General features: G+C 43.9%; 1 protein-coding gene across 10 annotated transcripts in view; it reads left to right on the top strand.

Moving 5' to 3' along the window:
• Nucleotides 1–26,477, top strand: part of PPP1R12B (protein phosphatase 1 regulatory subunit 12B) — a 1,230,188-nt gene that overhangs the window by 733,743 nt on the left and 469,968 nt on the right. For all 10 annotated transcript variants that reach the window (XM_069633610.1, XM_069633604.1, XM_069633603.1 and 7 more), the window contains one exon: nucleotides 8,895–8,933. In XM_069633610.1, the coding sequence (XP_069489711.1) occupies nucleotides 8,895–8,933 (39 nt within the window). The remainder of the gene's footprint in view (nucleotides 1–8,894; nucleotides 8,934–26,477) is intronic.

Below are 26,477 nucleotides of genomic sequence, written 5' to 3' on the forward strand. Positions count from 1 at the left end.
CCACAGCTGCAACATCAGCTGTGTGTAGTAAATCATATAAGTCGGTAGAAAACATCCATTGCCACCAGCCACTCGGATGAACGTCTCGCTGTAACTAGGAGAAGTGGAAAAAGGAATACTAATTGCCGGCCCAACCGCCGGCCCAACCGCCCGAGTGGCGTGTAGTTGTGGACGCTGAAGGTGTGCCTTGAGCTGTGAACGTTCTGACAAGAAAAGGCTTTATCTGTGGCCAGCAGCATTGCAAGCAGGAGCTCTTGCTGCTCCCTGCTTCCTGGAGGAGGCGGGGCTCATACCGCTCACGTGACTGATCACGTGACCACAGCCGGGTACTAATTGCCGGCCCAACCACCCTCGCGGCGTAAGCCCTGGTGGCAGAAGGGCTGGTGCTGTTAGGCTGTTCGGCGTGTGCGGCTGCCGGATGCCAGTAGTTCCACTACCTTCGTGCGACTAGAGATATCCTGAGAGGAGAAAAGGCTTGAACTTGCCGGCTGCGGTAAGAAGTTACATCGTGCCACGTCTGACTCGGACAACACGGCCACCCACCTCTATATACACGCTGGTAAGTGGAAGCGGGAGCTGGTGTGTATGTCCTTGCTGTGGACGTGTCCTAATCTTCTACTGACAACACAGAAACCATTTTTTTGTAAAGGCTAACATTCGCTCTTAAATAGTATTGCAGTAAACTTCAAACAGGCTCCCACAATGCGAGAAACACGTGCCCAGCGCAAATTAGAATCTACGTCGACCATGGAGCCGCCGCAGTACATAAATGATCAGCAGAAAGACGCTAGTGCAGCAGGATCAAATATGGAGCGGCCCGCTGAGCTAATAAACACTGTCACCCACCCAGCTGAGGTACTACCACTAAATATTACAGTACCATCGCCCACACCAGCTAGAGGTTCACCTCATATGGAACAAATAAATGGTAATTTGCACTGTGCAATACTGAAACCACCTAATTGCCCTGCCCGAGTCATGGATCGGGAGATCTGCCCTCAGACACTGCCCTCTACTGTGTTATCAGTGGACGTACAGGAGCAGGAAACTTGGCTGCCTGAGGAGCTGCATGCAATAAATGACATGAGCGACAGTGGTGGGGCTACCCTTGCTGAAGAGATAAATAAAGAAGGATCCTACCTTAGATACCATGTTGCCGGGGCAGGGGGGCCTACCGCTGTGGACGCGGTAGGTGGAGGGTCCCATCCAAGGATTATGGAGCAGACAAGCTCCCCTGCTGAAGCAACTACGGAAACAACTTTAGTGGTTTTGACGGACGATGCTCACAAATTGCCATGTAAACACAGTGTACTTGCTGGTGACTGGGCCAAGCATCAGATATCCATGGATGGTGCGACTTCATATCTGAACTTGTCCACTAATCAATCGCCCAATCCCACTGGAAATCCAATGTCCCCACAGCCTAGGTTCTATAGTGCTGTAGATACAGCACCCTTCATTGGCAATACCAACCATCCGGCAGAGGATACCAGCGATGACGTTTTCAAGGGTAAAAATGGCTCAGAGTCAAGTGGGGAAGATGTTGTGTTAATAAAGAGTGTGACACCATCACGAGTGGGAAGGGTGGTTAGCCAAGATCAAAATCAAGAGTCAACTAATCAAGATCGCCCTACCCCCTTCATTGACCTGAAACCCGGATCGGAAAGAAGAAATTCCTTGGAAGTAGTTAACAAACTTTTAAACGCCCTCACACGCCTTAATGCGGAAAGAGCTTCTAAAAAATTAGCAAATTGTGGAGTGTCCATGTCGGAGTGTGAAAACATTGGTCCGGGTGTTGATGAAGCACCAACGATACCACAGCCCATACTACAATCACGAGAAGAAAGCTCCGGATTGAAACGTAGGAGGCTAATCGAGAGCATATCACCTAGCGTCAGCTGCTCACAGAACAAAAAACTGAAAATGGTAACTATTCCACTAAACCTCTCTTCACCACTCTTAAAAACTAACACAACACAGCCAGAACCAATTAAACCCTTAGCCGCTACTGTTTCCTCAACAGACGATGACTCTACTGACTCATCGATAATGGAACGCCCATACCCAAAGATTAGAAGACCTGTGAATCGTGATAGGATACATCCACGATCTATTAATAACGTGTTAGAAGAGAGGGACACTGCTCACCATGCCAAAGATTTACAAGCAACTATAATTTCATCCATGACATTATCAATGGCTCCATTTATCAAAATGTATGAAAATCTTAACGAGAATATAAAAGAGCTTTCATCAGTGGTTGCTACAATAAATAACAAGTTGCTTAGCATGGAAAACAAAAACTTCCACTGTAAAGAAGTGCTTCATGAAATCCATCGAAAAACCGACTGGGCCATAGAAACCCTTGTTGAACATGCCAAAAATGCAAGTTTAGATAAAAGATTGTTGGCCGAAGTCGCAAAAGAGGCATTGGGGATTTTTCAACAACAGAAAAAAAAAAACGACCAGCAAACGGACGGGACTTGTTGTCCAGCTAATGGCCGGTTACCTAAAACAGCTAACCCAACAAATGTAGAACGCCTCACTGAACAAGCCTGTGTTAATGCTACACGGAACACTCAAAAACACCTTACCGGCCCAGCACAAGACGCTACCTTAAGCTCACCGTCACAAATGGAAAATGCACTGAACCGTTTGTGCCCTGTTGACAGCGAGGTACGCTTATTACAAACACTGAAGAATCCTGGTGGTGTACCAGCATCGGTACTGCTGCAAACAGCACACTTGCAGTTGACTGCCACCCTGTGAACGTGCCTTTAAAAGAACTAAACAAGGTCAGCAGTGGTTTCGCAAACCCTATTAAGGAGTCCCAAGCGGCCTCGAATTTGGCTCATTTAAATCCGCAAGTGCCATCGACTTCAACACTACCAGCCATTAGGGAAGCAACAAGCACCCAAACGCCAGCTACGCCCCTCAATGGGGAGGCTATTGCCATGCCCGAATTATATAGCATTTTCAAAGGCCCATTGGACACACAAAAGAACACTGTAAGCAGTGCACAGCCTAAGAGCGGCTTGACTAAAAAAAGTAAAAATCAGCCTCAAAGGAAAGCCAAACCCAATGCTGACTCAAGAAAATTCCTGCGTCATCTTAAAACAGTTAACGTAACGGTTAACGGACCCTTCCATGGGGTCGAAAATGCTGGAACAAAGGAAGGAGTACACGTAGTACCAGCTGGCCCAATCCTCTTAGAAGAATCTATAAGTAACAGCAGTGATGGCACCGATCCCCTAATAAACCTTTCAACATATAATGATGAAGAATTGGTAGAGAAGGAATCTGCCGCGCCACACCCCTCGAGTGTGCTCGATGCACCTATCATGACGCAATCTGTGATTGCTCCAGAGGAATCTATTGCGCTGACGATCCAGGATGACACAAAAGCATGTGATACGGTGACACTGGCCATAACAAAGGATCAAATTACAGCGAGCTCCTTGATTCTTCCACACAGAAAGTGCAAACTTCTCCAACCTCTATCCTCGCTACAAAATGCGAAGAATCACTTGGAACCTATATTTACGACGCTAGAGGCCAAACGAAGATTAATTGTTGCCAAGTCGCAAATCAAAGGCCGGGTGCCAAATCCACAAGAGGACTGGGAGGTGTTGCATGACACTGTTAATGCGCAAGATCAAAACAGAGAAATCTTCTCTGTGAATAATGGTCATCCGATACCGCACAGAAATAGACAAACTTCATGCCTTAAGACAGGAATCGATCTAAAGATGCAAACAATGAGGCAGAGTTACAAAAATGTGTACACGCCAAAAGTTGACAACAAGGAAAGGAACTCACAAGCGCACACAACTCAAATGCCACACCGACTCCTCTTGGAACGAATTGAAACATCTGACGATTTAATTTTAAATCGACATAATGTGTTGTGGCTGTGCCATTTAATTCCAAGTCTAAGAGCAATCGAATCCACGGATCTAAAAATCGTTGAATTTTTCGACGAGAAAAAAAATGATGCTGTGATTTTACACCTAGAGTCTAAACTCATAGAAGAAGCCCTGTTGGACGCCGGCCCCGTATTAATATCACTGGGGTTTGACATAGCGAAAATCAAAGAAGACAGACAGTCTGGTTCATCCGAAGACAAGACAGATTTGCAAACAGTTGCGGCGACAAACCATCCTCTGACTGAAGAAACAGAAATAAACCGGGTTGAAACCAAAGCTGGCAAGGCGCCGTTGGGTTCGCATCAGGTATCTTACATAAAGGATCCGATAATAATAACGATTAACGGAATGACAAGCCCTCAGCGCACAGGGGTTGATACAAAGAACCAGGAATGTTCAAGCAACAGTGATGACGACTGGACATGGTTGGCTGCAACCATAAATAATCAATCGGAGAAGTAACGCCAGGAACCAGAGAACCCTGAAGGATGCACTCTGGGCTCATGGAATACCCGTGGCTTCTTGCACCTCTTTGAAACATTGTGGGCCAGTGGATTGGACATAATATGCTTACAAGAAACTTGGTTATCGCAAACTCCGCTGCTGGAAGGCTTTGAGGTGGCATTTAATCCAGCCATAAAACAGGCAAAAGGCAGACCGATGGCTGGCCTGCTTGTGGCCACAAAAAAAGCATCCGGCCTTCAGATTGTGAACTCTTTTAATCCATCCCCTTTTATCCAGGTTGTTACCATCACTACACACCAAAATGGATGTAAGGCACCTTGTCTGTTTATCATTAACATATATTGGAATCATCTGGCCAAGGACGACTCACTTTTTATTGATCAAATTACAACACTGATCGATGATCTCCTAACAAAGGAGCTGCCACTGGACCTAATTGTATGTGGAGATCTAAATATTATTTGCGCCCAAAACGGAGATAGAACCGAGCTAAAAGATAAGAAGGCGCACAAACATGAAAGAACAGCAGCGCAGTGGTGCTTAGAAATGGCGTTTCGTGGTCTATCAATGCTCAACGGCCACACTATTGGGGACATTCCTGCATGCCCTACTTGGAGAAGACTTGATCAGGCATCAGTACTTGACTATATATTCGTTTCTGAAAACATCCACAAACGGACAAAAAAAATGGAAGTCATCAAAATGAAGCATAGTGACCACGATATGGTTCAATTCATATTTGAACTGCCTATTCCGTGTAACAAGGAAAATTGGGGCTTTGCGGTTACTGCTGGTTCCAATAGGATTCGTTTAAATTTGTTGGATACAGAAGTTATTGCCATTACACACAATTTCCAACATGGCTCAAAAGCTCTTGAATATCGAGACCTCCTGTGCGACTACGAAGAACAGAAACGCAACACACATCGCAAGGGGTTTCGAGCAAAACACAAATTTGATATGGCTGTTATGCAACGAAAAAGAGCCATGCGACAAGAACTAAGGGCCATAAAAAACACAAGCAGTTTAACTAAAATGGAGTGTAAACGAATGATTAAACAAAGATATCGGAATTGGCACAAATCACATGCCGCAATTCTGGTGCAAAATGACTCCGAAATTATGTTACAGAAAATGTCTGGTAAAAAATCGGCTGAGTACTGGAGATTGATAAACAACAGCTTGGCGCCTCAACATGCACTACAAGCCAACGCAGTCTTAGAAGAAAAGTGGATCGAATTCTACTCGAATCTATATGCTAAAGATCCATCTTCCACAGTCTGGGTATACACAGCGCTAAAGAAATGGGATTTGGTGTTTGAGCGTCTTGACATACTCAATGTAATTAAAAATGTGCATGACTCTAGAGCACCCGGGCCAGATGGCTTAACCAACTTCACACTCAAGAAAAACCCAGAACTATGGACAGACTTCTGTGTAACACTGTTCGAAAGGGTTATTAAGAACTGTTCAACCCCGAAGTCATGGAAAAATGCGGTGGTGGTACCTATCTTTAAAAAAGGGGACCGAACTAATCCTCGAAACTATAGGCCTATAGCGCTACTTGATGTTTTGGGGAAAGTCTATGCAAGCCTTCTACAACAAAAACTCCTTAAATGGGCCATATCCTCAAAACACGTAGATCCCAGACAAGCGGGCTTTGTAAAAGGAGTAGGATGTGGGTTAAATTTGCTACTGCTAAATCTGCTAAAAATGGATGCATTGAAGTCAAACACAAAAATATACACGGCACTAATAGACCTGTCACAGGCGTTTGACAGCATAGACAGGGAACTGCTGTGGGAAAAACTTAAGAGGTGGAACTATCCTTCGAGTCTAGTGGATGCAATCCGTGAATTACACACAGGCACTTCTATTAAGATTCGGTTGGATGAGAAAGGCACGTTGTCTGCTGATATTGCTACATTAGCAGCAATTATTTTCAATCTCTTTATCTCAGATATAAAGCAAGCGTTCAACGGTGTAGTTACCTTTCCTCCAAAACTTTATGGAACCCCAATAGAATATTTGGCCTATGCTGATGATCTCATTTTGGTGGACTTAACGCCGATTGGGCTCCAGCGAAAACTCAATTGTCTTGAGCATTATACAACAGAAAACGGCCTTAAAATCAACAAAGAAAAAAGTGAAATTCTGATTTTGGAAAAGCTACAGGGAAACAAAGGTAAAAAAGGAAAATTTTGCTGACGAATTGCAAATGAGGACCTACAAATCGTAAAGAGCTCGACCTACCTGGGCATGAAAATTAGCGCCAGCAGAAGAGACGAACCGTGGTCCATTGCTGCAAAAAGCAAGTGTCGGCAGCTGGCGTGCCAGGCGCGCCAGGCGCAATTAATTAATAAAAAATTTGGCAAATTTTCGTTAAAACCAGTCATCTTATTTTATGAGCAAAAAGCGGTACCTATACTTATATACGGCGGAGAAAACGCATTTGGTTGCGCAGAGGACTTGTGGAAATCTCTAGAAAACATTTTTTGGTCCCGTGTCTTGCAGCTTCCAAAGGGTACATCAACAACATGCCTACGGTATGAGCTAGGGCTCATATCAATCAAAGCAAGAGTTACATGGAACCTCCTAAGTATATATAGAAAAACGATGGTCAAAACTCCGGTGCCGCAATTTGAATTACTACATAAGTCTGACAAAGACAGAATCACTTCCACCTTGTTTGATTGGAACGTCCTCTGCAAGGCTCTACTAGAGGAGTATGGCATTAATCTCTCATTGTTAATAGAGAATCCAGTCATGGCTAAAACGACAATCTGGAGAACTGACTGGATATCAACCTGTGATTTAAGAGCGAACTCAACTCTAATGTGTGAGGTACCGGGGGAAGCAAAAGCCTACGGTCAGCGACACACATATCTAACCTGCTTACCGGATCAATACTCAAGAGCTTTGTATATGAAATTCAGAATGAATTTGTTCTTAACGAAAGAACGTTTGGCTACATGGACAAAGTATGCTAACATTGATCCAGTATGCAGATTCTGTAAAAAGAGCAAAGAATCCATCAAACACTTAGTCATGAGTTGTCTTGCTTTTGAACACCAAAGAGAAAGACAATTTGGAAAACTGATCAACGAGCATCAATTCATGAATACAGAGGATTGGTGGAAGGTACTGTTTGAGGGGAACAACAGAGCAGTTCTATTTGCTCTAATAAATTTCCTTCGAGTGTTGAAAAATATTTTAGATATAGAGAATGAGAAACTGGGTTTACAAAAGTAAGAAAATTGTTACGGAGTAGGAACCTGGCTTATGTGTGTGAAATTAAGAGGTTTTAAATTGTTGAAGGGAACTAGTAATTGAAAGGAGAGACTGGAAGATTGTAATGTGTGTGTTTTTTTAAAGGTTTGAATAAACCAAATAAAAATAAAAAAAAAAAAAAAAAGGAATACAATGTGGCCCGTCAGCACTCCACATAAAGGGGGCTGTGCTGATTCCATAAAATAAGTCGGGTAGGATAAAAAAGTATTCTCCGGTCCTTGTTAACAGCAGTTATCACAAGGAAAATAACAAGGACAGCTCAAGCAGCTCCCAGCAACGCTCCACCGAAAGTCCTGTGTGCTGCAATAATAAATTGCAGATGCCAGAAGTTGGTGGAAAGCATATCTCCAGAAAGATGCAACCAAAGGGGTTGAAAAATGTTCCCAAAGTAAAAGACTGAGTGAGTGTGGATAAAGGTTCCCACTTGCTATGGAGAACTGATAAAAATCCAAGAGTCAGTCGGGGTTGGTCGCAGTGTCAGGGCAGTTTTTCTGAAGTCCAACTAAGGGCTTAGCAAAACCATTCAACTGAGAGTAAAAAACTCCACTCTTAGCATAAGGCTGTACCGACTGAGTATATGGTAGCGTAGGCCCAGCAGTCAGGCTTATCTTGGGAGGGTGAGAGGGCTGTAAGAAAGTACATAGAACCTGTGCTATACTGAGGATTAAATAGAAACACAACCAGAAGTATTATACAAAATAAAGGTTCATTATAAATAAAGAGTAGGCAAAAAGAGGTATTGGAGTAAGTACTGGTCAGTCATAAACACATTTATAAAAACACACCACTATGCTTTAAAGTACACAGACCAAACATAGACCTTGTTCAGAAAAAGAACAGTAGTTCTAGGCAAGTCAGACCATATCAAACACATTTAGTATAGGACACACCTATTCTATCTGTGTAACATGTCTCGTAAACTTTCCAAAGAAGTAGCTTGTAAATACCATAGAGGTTATGTAACTTGCTCTAGCATGCTTACAAATTAAGATGTATGGATATTCGGGGCACTGCAGTTTTTAGTTGTTTGATGGCACATCATGAGCATCTCTTCGGTTTTTTCAGGCGATGCTAAATATTATGAAGGGCTGGCTCTGTTCTATGGAAAGTAGTTGCATGGGTGTCCATGCTGCAAGTCTTAAGATAAGTTAGGGGGGGTTGTGTGCTTTTAGAAGCCCGTGTTTTTATTGGTCTACTTTCTCTTGCACGCAGGAGGAGCCGGATGGTGGTGAAGAAGTTAAGGAAACGCGGGTAGGTAATGGTGCCATGTTATTTTACTGCATCTTTGCAGCATCTGTTTTCAATTGAATCTTAAACATTCCTAAATGTGTGTATTGACATTTTCAGTTGTGGGTGATCTCTAATACCCAGCCATCAGTGCTATACAATGTGCACTGCAAAATAAAAGCAATTGACACTCCTAGTTTAACCCTGGCTTATGTGACCATATTAAACTGGGCTCAGTCTGGCCTAGAAAGTAAAACTAAAAAGTGCATCTGTGGTGACTACAAACCTTTTTTTTCTTTTCTAGAGTTCTAAACATGCAGGCTATTGACACATCTCAATGTGCAGCATATTCTAGTAGCTTGGTGTAGGAAAAAAAGAGATCTTCCATATCTCTGCCCTATCTGAGCCACAGCGCCACCTAGCAACCATCGCTGGATGTTCACCTCCAGTTCCAGCAAGACCTTGTGGGTTTCCAAATCAGCCCAAATGCATGCCTTTTGCCTTAGAAGAGACATTTTTCTTACAGGGCAGTGCTACTTTATAGTCAGTCATCAAACTTCTATTCGGTATCAAACCTTCAAGTCATTATATAATTTTAGATACATAGGGTAATGTGATTTAAAATCCATCTAGACACTATGCATTTCTAAAATTGAGAGCCCTGCTTGCAACCTCATACAATTATTGTTACATCCTTGTACTTGGCTGGTAGTTGGACAGTGAGTTCTTTTTGGCAACAAAGCCCTGTGGATACATCGTGCAGTTGCAAATACAACCAGGGTTGAAGATTTTGTCACGGGTACATCACAGCGGATCCTGTGTCCCCGATTCCAATTTCTTTTAGTATTGGTTTAAAATACGTGTTTCTTCTTTGCACAAGACAACATAAAATGCAACATACTCTGCCTTGACAGCTCACACATTGGCATTGGTCCGAGTTGAAATTATTCCAAGATTGTGTGAAAGCAGCCACTGGGAGGATTCCCATTTCTATCATGCATAGTTTTTTCAAATTGTGTAGAAATTATGTCCAACATTTTTTGTCGGATGAATTTAAGGCGAGGTATTCCCTGCTCGAGTTCAGCTTCATCGCTCAGCCGTCAAGTCCCTGACTCTATGAAACATGTCGAGCTTTATTTCTCTCGTCATTCTGGTGAGCCCACACAGAGGATTATCCCATAGGTTGCCTTCCCCCTACCCCCCGCTATTACATGTTTGTTTTTAACATGTCGAAGCCAATCAATTGATTTCCCTCTGTCCAGTGACATTACATGACACGGGGCTTCTCTAGTTTTTTCCAGCACTTCCTGCTTCCACAATATTAACCAGAAAAGAATAGGTTTCAGTGTTGCTAGGACCCTCACTGCAAGAACATCAAATTCCAAAAGAACCAGGGCTGAGGGGGCGCACCTGTGTAGTAATGCCAATTTTTTAGAAACGTATGTTCACTTGTTGTAAGCTTGCCCATATTAGCATACCCCCATTACCCGGCCCCATTCAGTGCTGCTGGAATAGCCTAATTCGCATTCAGGTCCAGCGCAGGTGAAATTGGGGCTCAACCATGTTCTGCATGGAAAGCATGAATTGATCCACTGAATTTCCAACCCCTGTAATGTAGTAGCCGGTAAGTCTGCATCGTCTGCTTAAAATAAGGCAGGGTACGTATCTGAGGCCATCTTTGGACAATCCTGACACCCCCCATCAGTTCAACTATTATCACTTGTACACTATCACTTTATATATAGAGTTATCAACCTAAGACGACATTTCGCAAGGCGGCAGGCGATTACAGAGCAGGCTTCACACTTGATAAGGATCAACAGTGCAGTATAGTCTTCACAGCTGAGTGGTTGCTAGTGTTTACTAAATATCCCTCATGCTCCAAAGTTAGTGGTTTAGAAAGGCTTGAAAAATGTTTTTCTTCTACAATATGAAAGTAGCATAATCCATTTGCACTAAATCACACATGCCACATCACCTAGTAACCACCGCTAGAAGTTCTCCCCCGGTTCAAAAACACATCAGCAATGCATTGTGTATGCATATTAGCCAAAATGCAAGCCGGGTGTGTAGTTTGCAACCTTGACAGATGTCTGTCTTGGGTTCATAGAGAAGTGTATAAAGTAGCATTGCCCTGTAAAACCAAGACTTTTTTTATACCAAAAGGCTGACGGTTGAGCTAATTTGCATTCACATAATGCCTTTTTGATGTGGTTTTGAACTGGAGGTTAACCTCCCCACACACAAACCCTTTAGGTGGCCAAAAAGTAAAAAGGAGTATTCAGGGATATATGACAAATACTGTTGAAATCGGTGATGCCTGTGTTTATGGATTATGCTCCCTTTCAACACCAATTGGATATTATTTCTGCTATGAATACCTTTGTAAGACGCCTAGGGTGGGCAATCCAGGTGAACTACCTAATTTTTGATGCCGATACTGTTTTTCCTAAAGATATCAGATTGTGACAGAAAATGGCAAAATATGGTGGGACAGTGTGCGTAATCTTGGTGGTAGTTCTAGAGGATTACAGGAATAGCATTATGTTTAGCTCTAAACTGTCTGGAAAGAAAAATGTGACATATCCCAATGAGGACTGGTACTACTTTATACCTGAGGGTTAATGATGTAATTGAGTGGAGATGTCCCTGCTCTGTACATGTTTTCATAGAAGGCAGATGGTCTAGCTGTACTAATGTTGTTGTTGCATGGCACACAAGAGAACAAGGAGAATCAACGAGCATCCTTGGACCGAAGAGCTTGCACAATGGAATTATTGGAAGAGGAAGGTTTTCAAAGCGTACCAAAAATGGAGTGATTTGGGGAAGGCCCATCTCTACCAGAGGAACATGCTGGGCCCTGTTGACTGGGACAGAGAAACTGTATCAAATTTACTTTTGAATTCGTAGCTGGCGAAATTGGTAGATGAGCTACAGAGGATCACAGATTTCTCTGGTGAGAATGCTAACATTTTCGATGGGATTTTAGGACCATCCGTATCCAATCTTGATTTCGACTCGCATGTCCGCAGCTAGACGATTCCGTTTTTAACAATGCACACTGTCAAAATAGTACACCCCAAAAATAAGTTTCACGGCTGAATCTTGTGCTGATTGAAAATGGTAAAACTGATAACCAGGGTACTTAGCATACATAAACTAATCCAGTTTTGAATTATTCTGTGGTTCTACTCCACTACTGCCTTATGATTACTGGGGCTGAGTGGGAGAGTGTGATGATGGCTTGAAAGCTGGCTTTCGAATGACAGTGAAAATCTTTGTACGGCTGAGTTCTGCTTCCATTATGCCAATATTTGTAAAGTTCTCTAACTTTGGCAAATGTCCTTGGAGAAAATGAGGAGCAGAGTGATGAGCCGGGTTCTGAACAGATGAGGGCCCATCACAAGCATCCCAGTCTCAGACGAGTCACGCTCGAGTATACACGCTCTCATTCATTTTCTCCTCTGGTCAAGATCAGGGGAGGTTCTAAAAGTTGTGTTTTGGGCCATTGAGACACAGCACTGTTACCATCATTTATGGAATAGTGGCAGCTAATCTCCCAACCCATTAAGTAGTTTTACTGTGGTGGACTATTGGAACAAACTAGACAATGGGTTCTCCCCACAGACAACCTTCACGGTGGATCGGAAAGGGCCAGGTTCTACTGCTGCCCATCATCCATTAAAATGGAATGGAACTAATAAGACTTCTCAATTATGCTGATTTAAGATATTATGGACCATCAACACCTTCTGAATCAGTTATCAAAAGGCACGGACGACTCGAGCATGATCAGAAGAGAAAAATGGCCTTTGCCTGCTGATTGGAGTATAATAAAGTAAGGGAGTTTTACTACAGTCCACCTGTGGTAGCACTGTAGAAGACTCCCTCTTGGATGTACAGGGCTCCAACTCTTCGGTTTGGCCTGAACTAACCAAAAGGATTGGTAGCAATGGTCGAAAAGCCATGCTTAGTTTAGGAGGGAGAAGGGATGTAGGTAAGTACAAAGACATCAGAGCACACTTATAGTCAAGTATACACTTACACACTGCAGTTTTATAACAAAATAGGGTTCTTTATTATAAACACAAAGGCAACTAACACATTATAGCGTTTCAGGTAAGTAAACTTATTCACATATATAATAAGACATCCGTTCAGTGGTAGACTTTAGATGATAAACAGGTAAGTAGTCGGAGTAGCAAATCCATTCTCTATACACCATACAATGTAATGCAAACAGGATTCTGGTAAGTAACTTCTGGGTAGCCTACACTTTAAGAGGTCCAGCCCTATCTGTGGATGAGTGTCATTTGGGACACTGGGTGTCCAGGGCCAGTGGGCGGCAGAACAAAGGAAGGCAGCCACTGTTAAATGTTTAACAGAATGCTTCAGTTTTGCAGGTAGGTAAAATGTTTAGTATAAAGCGGGTTCAGGGAGGTCGGATAGACCCCTTGATGGATCGTAGCCCAAAGGTGTGATGACCTTTAGGCCTGGGTGAACATTATTGGATTGTCCACCCCAAAGTGTCTCAAGAAGCTCAAGAGGAGTACAGATTAACACAGCAGGCACTCGAGTACGCCGTTAGGAGTGAGACAGTACCTTTTCTGATGAAGAACAAGGTTGTCAGAAGCGGGTCCCCAAGGTAAGGTGACAGCAGCTTCTGTTCAGATTCTTGGCCTGGAGGCTGAAAGAGCTTTTAGTGGGAGCAGACGGTCAGCTTCTACGGATGGGATGCCCAGCAGACTATCTTCATGATACTGGCATGTTGGTCTCTGCAAAGGTTTCGGAGCAGTGAAAGTTGTCACACAGAGGAGACGTTTCCAAGCAGGAAAGAGTCACTGTAGGCCAAGAAGGATGCCTACAAGGTTCCGGCCGAAGCAAGGAGATTATGCACAGGAAAATGGTCAATGTACCAGGGTATTGGGAGATTGCAGGCCAAATTGGTCGCAGCTCTTTGAGGGATGGCTCAAAATGCAGTGTCTCGAGACTGGTTTGGCCCACCAGTCCAAGGGAGGAAGAGGTCCAATCTAGATCTTCCCTGTGGAGAAGAAGAGGTTGAAGCAGCAGGGGTTACTCCGCAGTCGCTGGTGGTGGCTGCAGACATCCTTCAAAATCCTCTTTCTATTGGTCGACTAGTTTTCTGCTCCAGTTCCCTTGCCTTGTATGCAGGAAAACCGTTGCCATTCACCAATCCTCATTCAAGCCTTCATGCAAATCTGGGGGCTGCTGTGTCCAAAAGGCCCGCCAGTTTATCACTTCGAACTGGAACCAGGCTGAAACACTGAAGGACAAAGACCAGGTGATTTTCGGTCAACTCCCCCACTTCATGTCCTTTCAGGCCCTCAGAGAGCCTTGGTGGGCTTTCACAAGCAAGCCTGCCAACGACGAGACCTAGCAGGACCGCCCCACACAAGTAGGTAGAAGAAGGCTCAAGAAAGGACAAGTCCTCAAGAGTTGGTAAAAAAGAATTGCAGCCACCATTTTAGGTCAGTGGGGACCCATTTGTCCCTTAGTGCAGCTGCGATAGCAGCCTGGGTGTAAAGTTCACAAAACATCGGTAGAAATCATTAGATTAGCTTCTCACTAACTAGAAAGTTACACTAGCTGTGGAAAAGGGATGTATTTTGTCCCCTCAGAACTCCAAATAAGGTCGGGTGTGCTGATTGCACAATATAAAAGTCAGGCAGGTTGATAGTTCCCATAGTTGAAATCAGGGAGGATTTATCTAAATGTGGAGTTTAGAAGAGTTAAACTGGGCTCTATCTGACCAGGTGGGCAGTACCTGAGGACTGAATAGACGAATGGAAGGGTCCAACACGAATCCTTCTGTGCGCATGCTGGTGGGCGATAGAACTCCTTCTATAATGCTGGAATAAAGTATATTGAAATGTGTCTAGAATACTCTTAGCTTTTCCCTCCTACCAAAATCTCATCACAAGCATGATGAGGCCTGGTTGGGACCATCTGAACAAGCAAGTTGCGCGAGGGAAGCGTAATCTTAAGGTGCATAGCTTCGCAATTACACGCTTTGTAACAAATCTAGGGTATTTGTCCCTTCTCCCCAAGGGAGCCACACCCTTTGAGGCTAGGGAGGTAAGCCTGCTAAGCAAGACCTCCCTAAGGGCCTGGGCAAGTGGGACATCACTGGGAGCGACTCCCCTCTTGGAGACAATCACTCCCATAAGGAACGCCCTGTAGGAGAAACACTATCAGCTTATATGAAAATTAAGATGCCTGCGTTTACTGCTGTATCTCCTTCAACAACCAGTAATACATTTCGATCTCCTTGGCTTTAGACCTACAAAGGGAAATGAAACGCCCCTTTAGGAGCCGCGGGCAGCCTTAAAGAGAACCTTACTCAGAGGAAAGCCTCCAATGAAGGGAACGTCCTAAAGGGGCAGAGCGCTGCTGGGCCACCATAGGATAACATTCGGAACAGGTCCCTTTGTCTCTTATCTCCCTCTTACCTTTAGTTGTCGAACCTGGGTTGGATATCCCGCCCTGGGGTTAGCCATTTGTCTGTAAGAGAGGAGAATGCAGCTGTCTTGTGTTAAATTATTGAAATTCCAATTAGTTTGAAACTAATCACAACCACAAGCCCATTGCGTCCTTTTTAAGAGCACTCATTCCTGTAAGAAACATGCATCGGAACCTGTGACTTTTGGGCAGAAGGCCCCATTTATATTGGGGTTTGGACTTGGTAAGTTAGGGATTTCTGCTCGTGGCCTGTTCTCATTTCACTGCATGTGCATTACTTTCCTGCAATACTTGTCGCGCTCAAACACCTGTGTATGAGCGCGATATAAATAAAATATATCGTATCATTTGATGATGTTTATTAAGTAAACCTAATTGTGGTTGTATACATTTGTACTATAGCGTTGTGTGATGGTACTACCTCCCCGTTTCATTTTTAAGTGTTGTACATGCCTTAATAACTGTATTGATTGAACAGACTGTCTGAGCTGAATTGTGTGCCATTCTGCGTTGACTCACTGAGGGCCCCTAGCCATGCTCGCACTCGCCTGATACTAAGCCTTAACTGCTGTACATTGTTACCGTGTTTCAACAAGGGTGGCCAACTAAAAATCTCTCCACCAGGCCATGTTCTAAAAATCCTTTTTAATACCAGCATTATCAAATATAGATAACTTGAGATGAGTATGGGAAGACATACTAATTGGAAGTCGCAGCTGCCTTACTTTCTTTGCGCTATTTTGCTGATTTATTCTGAGAGTATTCAGATATTAAATGTATTTATTTGCGTATATTTGTAAGAGAACCTTTACAGAACAATGTATTACATTGTTCTACAGTCATGAAATCGTTAACATTTCGAAAGTTGTAAAAGTTTCAACTTATCATTTCATTTGGACTTTGTTCCTTTCTGCAGTCCTTGTGTCGTGGGTATGTGTGGGTGGGTGGGTGGGTGTTTGTATCGGTTTTTAATCCTGCTACTCCAAATTCGATTCATTTGGTACTTAAAAACCTGATGCCTTGAGGACCAATGCAATGGATATGCTACAGGATTATGCAGTGTCCAGGGCCGGCTCACTGCTCATGAAACTGGACGAATCCCGATTGTAGGATGGAATACTGATGGAGATTTTCAAGTTGATGCTGTTCAGGTTTTGAAGAGTATCTTCATGGAATCTGGGTAGTAAATGACGTTTTGTTGATTTTCTCCAACAAAATTCTAAAGCTAATGGCAGCCAGTTCTTAATAGGAGAACATTTGAAATCCTGTAATAGTTGTAGATTCCCGATTTATTGGTAATTCAAGGGGAGCGTGCACAAGTCTATTAAACACGGCAGCACTAACTGTTTTTGCTTTCACTATGGTAGTCAAAAACGACTTCTAGGTTTTTGTGTCTACTAAGACCTTTTTCAGGCACTGAAATCTAAACATTTAAGGAAAAAAAATGTCTTCTAGTGCATACAGTTGAAAAACAACTTTTTACACTACCAATGTTAAGAAAAAGAGAAGTTTCTACAATAAAATTTTTACAATTGTCTCGGGAGGATAGCTCACGGGCAACGTGCTCACCTTGGAAGCAAGACGACCTGGAGCACCACAGGTACGATCCCTGGGTCTGCGCTTAGAAACCTCTGGGTATTAAGCGTGTTATAAATAACCTATCATATCATATATATCCAAATCCAACAAAGAAAAAATACAAACACAAAGAACCAGTTTGCAGTGACATAGATAGCATATAAAAACGAGTTACAATTATAAAAAAAAGAACCCTACAGGTCAGCTGTACATATTTCATCAACAAACCCTTTTTATTCAGCGGGGAGGAGACAGCAGACCTTTTTTGTCCTCCAATATGGGGTTTACCCTAAGCCAAAGATAAGCAGCAGCAGAGACTGCCACGTACAAGTGTCGTTCAGCACGGGCCACACTCTAGTGTAGTAAGGAGGTGCATCTTCCCCCACCAAATTTTATACAGACCCCCATTTTATAGGCAGCAACAGTCCAGCTGATTTCTTCAGTACCTCTTCAGAACCAGCCACCTGGACCAAACCTTAGTCTTTACAGAGTCATACAAGTGGCCAAAGGAGGAAGTGGCTTTTACCTCGATCCCCAGGTACCTGTATGCATTTGTTTTATCTAATTAGTTTGCCCCCAATTTCCAGTTGAATTTATTTCTCGCATGTCCCCTTTTACCAATCACCATTATTTTTGTTTGCATGTTTATCCTTGGGCCATTCTCCTCTGCATAAGTTAAGAATGGGTTCAGGCAGGGTTTTGTCCTATTGGTGTTCTGTCCAGGATAACAATGTCAGCGTATTTGAGGGTGTTTACTGCTTCATGACTGTTTTAGGGTGGATTGTTGTGAGCAGCCAACAGTGCACTATCCAGATCGGACATGTACAGATTGTTCAGAAATGGTGCCAAAACACAGCCTTTCTTCAAGCCCACATTTGTCTCGGTGGACTGTTGGGGAACCAGCCTGGGATAATCGAACATATACCGTTGTTTTATTGTGTAGTTGTCTAATGAAATGAAGTAGTGCAGGATCGATGCCCCACCGTTCAGCTTATCTCACAGTTTTGATTGAATAACTGTCAAAAGCATAGCTGAAATGTATGAAGCAGACCTATAATAGAGTTTCAAGGCACCTATACGCGTCAGAAATAAGATTCATAAGGACCCACAGGACATGCTTTGTCCCAAAGCCCTTTCTGAAGCTGAAGTGATGCTTAGCGAGGAGGTGGGTTTCATCCGACCACTGGGTGAGAATGTTGAGTAGGATGCTTGCAAAAATCTTTCATTTGCAGTCCAGCATGGCCAATAGCCTATAGCAACCTGGGTCTGTCCTGAATCCCTGTTTATAAACGGGGATCAGGATTGAATCTCGCCATGAGCTCGGCACAATTCTCATTTGGCAAATAAGGTAGAATTACATTTTCAAAATCTCAGCCCAAGTAATGGGGTCTTGCTTTAATACGATGGTAGATAGCCCGTCTGGGCCTGTAGCCCTAGCAGGCCTTACTGTCTTAGCGCCCCAAGGTCTGCAGCCTGCACTTGGTACCAAACGGATGTGTCCCACATCGGGCAGTCATTAAGGATAGGCGAGCTGGTTTCCTGTGACCAGTAGCCTTTCTTTACGTGGGTGGCCCAATCCTCGGCAGCAAAGGGACTGACTGACCAGAATCATGTGTTCGGATGATCCTGTTAATATACTTCAATTTTCCAGTGTTATCTTCATAGCGATATTCACCAAGCCACCGCCTATATGCCTGCTTTATTGCGGGCAATCTGCTCTTGATGTCCACTGTGGAGATTGTTCAACACCTCTTCACTTTTCGGCACTCCATATTAGTCCAGCGCTTTTGGTCTCTAATAATCAAAGGGAAGCTGCGGTTTATGGCCCTTCAATTGAACTGTCCAGTTCCTTTTGTCATGCGCACTGATTGTTACAATAAGTTTTAGTTCCCATGCGTACTTCGTGAGTAACACATCCCTGTTACCACAGCTTTTATTTCCTCATTGATTTAAGTTTCTTGCTGGGTTTTCCTTCAGGATTTCGAAGGGTTCCGAGTGTAACATGGTCACTCATCGGCACCGCTTTGGTCTGTAGAGCGGGGCCCAAATCACAGCTTTCTCATTCACAAATATGAAATCCATCAGAGAAGATGCCATTTGTCCAAGTATATTTTGTTCCCGTTGCCACCGTGGGGAGCGGAACTAAATCAAACTCAGCCAAAATGGTAGTCCAATCTGTATCGCATCCCATGCTAGAATCCCCCTTCCCCCCCCAAAACCCCATATCAGTATGAGAAGGCAAGCCCTGCAAACAAGTTTTTGTTGAAATCCCCTGCCCGCACCCATGAGTGAAGTGTATCGAGGACAACCTCAGTGAGTTCACAAATGGATTTTTCCCCAGGAGGATCATATAGACCCAGCACCAGGGTATCTATTTGGGTACATGGGAAGCCCTCCAGGACCACTGATAGTAGGTCCTCATGTTCCCTAGTTCTCTGGTAATGTCTGAGTGTGTACACATTTTTTGCCCCTATGCATAGAGCCCCTTTAGGGCGCCCCCTAGTTACGGACGTAGATAGCCGAAAAACTGTAGAGAACCCATCCATGTGAAATGGGGTAGTTGGCCACGCTTCCTGCAAAACGAATAGGTCAGACATTTGCAATTCGGAACTACCTGCAGGGTTTACCAGAAAGGAACAGTGACCATGCGTGTTCCAGGATAGCATTGTGAAAGACACCACCTGGTCGGCTCCTTTTGGGCTTTCAGCGATCTACCCTGTATTCTAGCCGGGGTTATATGGTTTTCGGTCCCAAACAGAGTACAGGCACTGTGGGAGCCCATTTGTGGCATGATACACCCCCTCTTTGTGCACACCTCCACCTCTGCATGATACCCTCTTTTCCCTCAAAAGTTCAGACTCCAGCATAAAAACTTCCAGACCAAGTTCATGAAGTCCCATTCCGTTATCATTGGTGAGACAAATGTTACCAATCCCCAGTTAGTCTCACTATGGTATTTTGGGAGCTCTGTGTGTACAATATCCTCAGTCGTTACCGAATCCAAGTCCGGTATAAAATGTAATGGGTTCAGTGACCACGACCTATTGAAGGAGATGGAGGCTGAAGGCCTGTGTTTCCACAATTTTAAGGTGTTTCGACTGTCCTTTCGTGATTCCTGGTTTATGGTGTAGGGAACTGCTTGGTTGCTATTGTGTACCATTCATTTGCACCCTCAGGGCCGGGCTTGCTCACATTGACTTTTTAACCTAGCCTGTGGACCAGTATGAAGGCTAGCGTTTTCCTGTGATTGGTTTGTCTTTAAGCAGACCTGCCGCTTTAAAGCAGGAAGTAGTGTTCGCTGACGTGTTTTGGTCAATGAGTTCCGGGAGGACCCCCACACTGTGGCACCTGGGCAGCGTCTCTATGGCTCAACACTGATGTGTGGACCCAATTGTCCAGCGGGTCACCGCAGTGCGACTTCTCTTAAGTAACCATCTGCTAATTCGTTGTTTACAGTGAATTTTACATTTCCACAGGCCTTACGACTGATAGTCCTGGGGGCTTCCGGTCAGCGCCTTTACTCTTGGAATTCAGGTTTGCAGCTACGCTCTTTGACCCCTGCGGAATCTGTCAGTGGGTGGCGTGTTTCTTATGCTTGGACCTGCCAGGTTCATTTGGTGCATTTAGTAGAGCTTGCTCCATGGCGATAATCTCCAGTGCCTGCTCCCTTGAATTGGCCATAACAACGACAGTTTGACACAGATCAAACGGAGAAACCAGATCCACGACCGCGGCTTCGTCCTGATGGGAAGTCGGCATTTTATCCCTTTGTATTGTCCCTTCACTCATGTTTGTGGGGTTCTTTACTTCAGGTATGTGGCCGCGACCCCCTTCATGATTGGCTATGCTCAAGCAATTGGTGTTTGATGCTATGGTGATATCCACCACAAGTCCCAGCATTTGGTCTGTTTCTCGCTGCACCTCTGCCAAATTAGTGCATGATAAGAACAGGGCATCTAGTTTGTGAGCCGGAGAACTCTGAGCCTGGGGTCTGCACTCTTTGCTAGCTGGGCGACTTTGTTCATGGTTAATCGCCAGGCAGCGTGTCAACTGGTTGACATCATACACAGAAAAATCAGTCACTTTCCTCCGTACCCGAGGGGCCTTCCGTAGTTGTGGCCAGTTTCTCTAGGTCAGGGCTCCCAGACAGATCCTCTTTAAAGTCCGTGTCTAGCTAGTCACTCCCCGCTGGTAACGAGTTTCGTTTTAGGCCCTTAAATTCAGCAACGACCCATTATCAGAGTCCACCGCCATTGCGGCAGAGTTTGAAGTATTGTCTTGTTTTAAGGTATTGTCTACCTGGGCTTGGATTAGGGTCATCTGCAGGCAGTATAATAAGGCCCTTCTTTGCCACAGCCGGGGTTGAACTTTATTTGTGAAGAAAGCAGAAATATCCCTCTGGGACAGCACCTTATTTTTCTTTAAGTCAATGTTTCCCTTTTTTTGCGAGGGGGCAGAAACACCATTGTTTTCCATTGCTGGACTCCGAGCATGTTTGCTAACACTTGCGCTGCATAGGTCGAGTCTGGCGGACTCTACGACGTGTAGCAGAGGTGATTGGGGCCAGTTTAAAAGTGACATTTTGCAAATAAAATTACAGCCGGGCTAGTGTCTCTTTGGTCACGGTGACCCGCTACCTGGCTCCCAATGTTGATGGCACTAGACACTCTTGTCAAACACTGCAATTTGTTTCTACTGGGAACTTAATCCGGAGATGTTATCACCTCCCCATCTGATCTACCGAGGGAGGGCCTTGTGTGAGAGTTGAAGTACTCGGATAGCAGGGGCAGTTGTAGGGTGTGTGGCGAATAGCAATTCTTTAGAGGATAGCAGACACTTACCGAAGCTTTCCCCCACTGCGGTCTGCGGCAGACCACCACTGCTTTACCTCCGCTCCGCGGGTTTGTAGGGCTTAAAAGTCCTTGGGAATAGAGTCGGTGGGAGGCCACTCCTTCAAAAGAGTGAACACTGAGGAAGCCCTCTGGGATTCTGTCCAGCACAGCATCACGGCAGACCACCTCTGCTCCACCTCTTCTTAGGGAAATAAAGCAAGATTTCCATTTGTTCAGAAGTCATTTAATACACCTTAATACTTGGTTTCATCGCTTGTCACTGCAGTCGTGCAATAGAACATACGTTAACAACTGGGAGGATTTATAGTACTTTTCCCCTAGGATCTTTTAACCATATCTATAACCTCCATACTGTTTGTTGAAACGCAAGTATTTTCTTCCTTTGCTCTTGGCTCATCCTCATTTTCTCCAGGATCTTGTTTGAGTTTTTCCCTTTGAGACGTCCTAAAGTTATATGAACCAGTCACGAAGCCTAATAATCTCCAGAACATGTTTAGCCTCTTCGGGTCTTCAGTAATGTATAGTGTTCACATTTCGGATGAAGTGGTTTACCCTATGTTGATTGTGCGTTGGAACTCCAAATTTTAGAACCCTCTGGGTTGGCAGTAAACTCTGGTGCAGCCTCCATCTATGCCCTCCACCCTGCCTGGTAAGTGGCACCTCATCCAGTAATATAGCCAAGACATTTTCAAATGGCTGCAGCGCACAACACAAAACCCTATAGCATATAGGCGAGGTTGTCTTCTCCCAAATTGGAGCTTTCACAAGCACCTTTCATGTTTAGTTCTTGGTATTCAGTGCCAGGCAAAAAGGCAAATTAGATAATCCAAACGGTTTCTCTATTCTCTATTTTTTAGGCATGGGATAGGCTATTGCCAGGCACTGCCACAATGTTACCTAGCCCTGAGAGGGCATCAGTTGGGAATTAGCGCGAGTACTTGGGCGTATAATGGCATAGCCTGGGAAATGCCTGCCCAAACGTCTTGCAAAAGAGCAAAACTGTTGGCTTTGCCAGTGCTAGTTTTTAGCAGAAATTCCATCCAGGGAACAGATTCGAGGCCAAACCTCACTTAAAAATCGAGGGGCTGAAGGGCAACTTGCTTTTGACATTTGTATTACACCAGGAGCTGATTTGCAGCTGCCGTCATGCCATTACCTTTCAGAAGACTCCTTAGAAAGAGCAATGGCAGTCCCATAAAGTCTATAGATTGATGTTACTGAGCGATGGAATAGCTCATGGTTTCCAGGAGGTGGTGTGTTTTGGCAGCTATGGGTGGGAATGGCCATAGGCGATTAGCATGGCCATGCTGGGTCAATTGATGGGTACAAAAAACATTCAGACTGTAATCCCCACATCCTATCTGCATCCATATGCCAATAGTGTTTTCTCCATAGGTGGCACTAAAGCTACACCTAAGTGCCAGAACTAAAAGGCAGACCAAACAGTGCAAGGCTGGATGAAAGTTGTCTGATATGGCAAGACCATACAACCAGAGATCCCACTCAGTCGAATACTCGCAGGCATCAGAAAGCGTGCATTGAATGTCAGTTTTTTTTTATGTTGATCTTTTAGTAAAGCGAGCATCTACTGCAGTACTGTACCAAAGCTTTAGACCGTTCTGTTTCTATGCTTGACATTATAAATGCCCTCACCTTGATTGTGGACTTGCCAAAGGTCTGTACCCTCAATATCATTAACAAACATTATATTTAATGTTGTACTTCCCTTAGTCCTGTTTATAACGGGGGTTTTCGTTGTTCCAGTGCATTCTGGAGTTTGCCTCGTTAACCTCCTCCCTTTAGATAAGGATTTACTGCACAGGCGGGACTGTTCTTTGCTCACAATGGAGGCAGTCCAAATTTGTGGAATAAGATTTGCAAATTGGGGCACATTTTTCACATTTTTACAGGGGAAACGTGATGAGCTGCAGAACCAGTGATACAAATCTAAGAGTGTTCATGTTAATGTTGAAAATGACAGTGAGAGTCATTTGTTATTTGCACATTCCTGAAGGTTCGCAAACAGTGGCGGCCATGTTGCTAGCCTATGTCTATTGCAGTTGCTGTTGCCCCATCTTACTGGCTCTGTTTCACCTTCCTTTCTAATACGGAGTTCTGGCTCAAGTGCAAGCCAAGTAGCCATTTCCATTGGCACATAGAGAACATATACGGTAACTTCCAGGATTTTTCAAATCTACTTGTGGTTCCTAAGTCTGCCTGGCATTTTAAAAATTCAGCTTTATTTCCAGCAAATTCTGTAGCTCCGATTTGAACTGTCCCCACTATATCTACTCTGATAAAAGGCTGGACCCATGTGCTCTGAAGCAGACAATGAGACATAAAGTGAGTTGGTTGTCTATAGATTAATATGCTTCCCTTCAATTCGTATTGGCAAAACGACAGGGGCAAGGTCCTGGCTGTCCAGATGTGCATGCATTAAAAAAGGTATTATGTCTTCAATCAAACAATCAAACAAGTTTATTCGGAATTATAAAAAATTCCATTAAACGACAAAAAGAGATAAATTACACTTTTTCAACATTACAAAGACACCAATTATATAAAAGACAGATAAAAGTAGATACCGAAAATTACAAGTCACAATCTACAATAATAAAAAAATAACTGGCACTTACTTGCCAATCGGGAGGGGATATTTAAAAGTTATACATTATAATCAAGCATAAAACAAGACTCAACCACTTTTCCCCGTACACAGTTCATTGTAAAAATTAGTAGCACTAACTACCCCCCCTTGCATATTTAATAAGTTCTTTCTAAAATACATCGCTCTTTTTAAAAAGGTCAACAGGGCCCAGGATGTAAAAACTGACTCGGCACTCAGAAGAAACTCAAGTGCGACCTTGTGTGAACGAATCTCCGTTTTCTTGAGGGCGGAACCAGGGTCATTCTGCGGATACCCGCATAGCCTATGCAAAAGAACAACAAATGCAAAAGGTCCTCACGCTTGTGGCCACAGACTGGGCAGCCGGCATCACTGGGAAAACTTTTCCAGTTGCGTGTGTTTCCCTGTAGCCGAAGACAATCAAACCGGGCCCTCGTAATCAGCCACCTATCTGTTTTAAAAGTGCTCCTGATCAAATATGGTTGGATTCCAGAGAGATTGCTGATGCTAGAGTGAAAAGAATCACATTTCTGAGTGTATCCCAGGAGAGTTTTTTTCCTAACTACAATTTCTCCCAGTTTAACCTTGTAGGCTGCCCCCTCAGGCTTAGTGATTAAAGATTCAGGCGGAAACAGGACACTTAGGTTAACTTCCCCCAATTTAGCAGAGACATAGGCTAACCATGGGATTTTTTTCCATCCTGATCTGCCCAACACAGTACGTAAGATAAAATGGCACAGAGTTGCGTGTTCATTAACCCACAGCCGAATCCAAAAAAGTAAAGGTGCCATCGCCCACTGATCCTCCCAGAACTCTGCCCCCAGTTCTCTGTGAATAGCTATTCCGGGGGCGCTGGTCGGTAACCCCAGCAGGTTTTTAAAAAATGTGTTTTCTTTACCTTGGATTTCAGCCGCGTTTTGGAAACCCCAAATGGCTGCACCATACATGGTGGTTGCCAAAGTTTGTGCACCATAAATTTTCAGGATCACGTCAAGAGGCTGGGCTCTACTTTTTGACGCAAATCTAAAGAGTCCACCTATCTGTTGGCTCATTTTTGCCGATTGCTTTGCCACATGTGCCCTTCCATTTAGGGCCTCTGAGAAACTAATCCCGAGGTAGTCGAACACCTTAACTCTAGGGATTGTTTCCCCAACGCATAGCATGGGTTTCATTGGTGCTGAACGTTTCCTTCCAACACATGCCATAACCGCTGACTTTTTAGTGTTGATTTTCAGGCCCAGCTTGTTCATAAAGGTTGCATAGGCATCGATCAAGACTTATGTCTTCTATTAACCAGCATTATTTTTCTGGGGCACCTCAAGGGTTTGACATGTTACTCAATAACCAGTTATAGATTCATTTTGTATTCCTTTTGAAGCAAATACTTACAAGCTGGATACACTTGAATGCGAATTCCAATCCCCTAGTTTTACATGGCCGCCTAACAATGTACATGAAGGTGGTTGTGATGGCTATGACTCGAACTTGGGCCGGCGATCTGCAACTCTCAAGATGTTTGTAAGTACGACTCACATGAAAGCTCACTATTGATTAAGCTGGATAGGTTTAATGGGAGTTATAGCCCAGAATAGCTGAATAGCCAGAGGCTGCAGGCCCATAGCCTAGAATTGCTGTAATTCAAGAATGCTTGGTGTTACCAAGGCTTGCATGTTTGCTCTGTATGTGAGAGATCGAATGTCCAAATGTGACGCATGCTTCCAGATAGTCTGCTTCTTTTTCAGCTGTGCTTAGGTTTCCCTTGCAGACTACATCAGGATGTCCATGACTAGATATTTGTGTGCCTTTGGAACCAGATTAAGTGCCAGACAAAGGCATGCCACAGTGTGTCCTCCCTGATTCTTTCTCTTTCAAACCAGAGCATTGAGTAAATTTGAGTAGTGGGCTCTCTTCATGGGAGACTCATTAATCCCATCGACCAATTCTGAGCACTGCTTTAGCAAACAGAATGGATAACTGTTTTTTTGGGCGATGAGTCTTCATTGCTTATAATGGGGTTAATGTGGTCGAACA

This window comes from Ambystoma mexicanum, chromosome 13 (genome assembly GCF_040938575.1).
Source record: "Ambystoma mexicanum isolate Mex_15411 chromosome 13, UKY_AmexF1_1, whole genome shotgun sequence".
NCBI lineage: Eukaryota > Metazoa > Chordata > Amphibia > Caudata > Ambystomatidae > Ambystoma > Ambystoma mexicanum.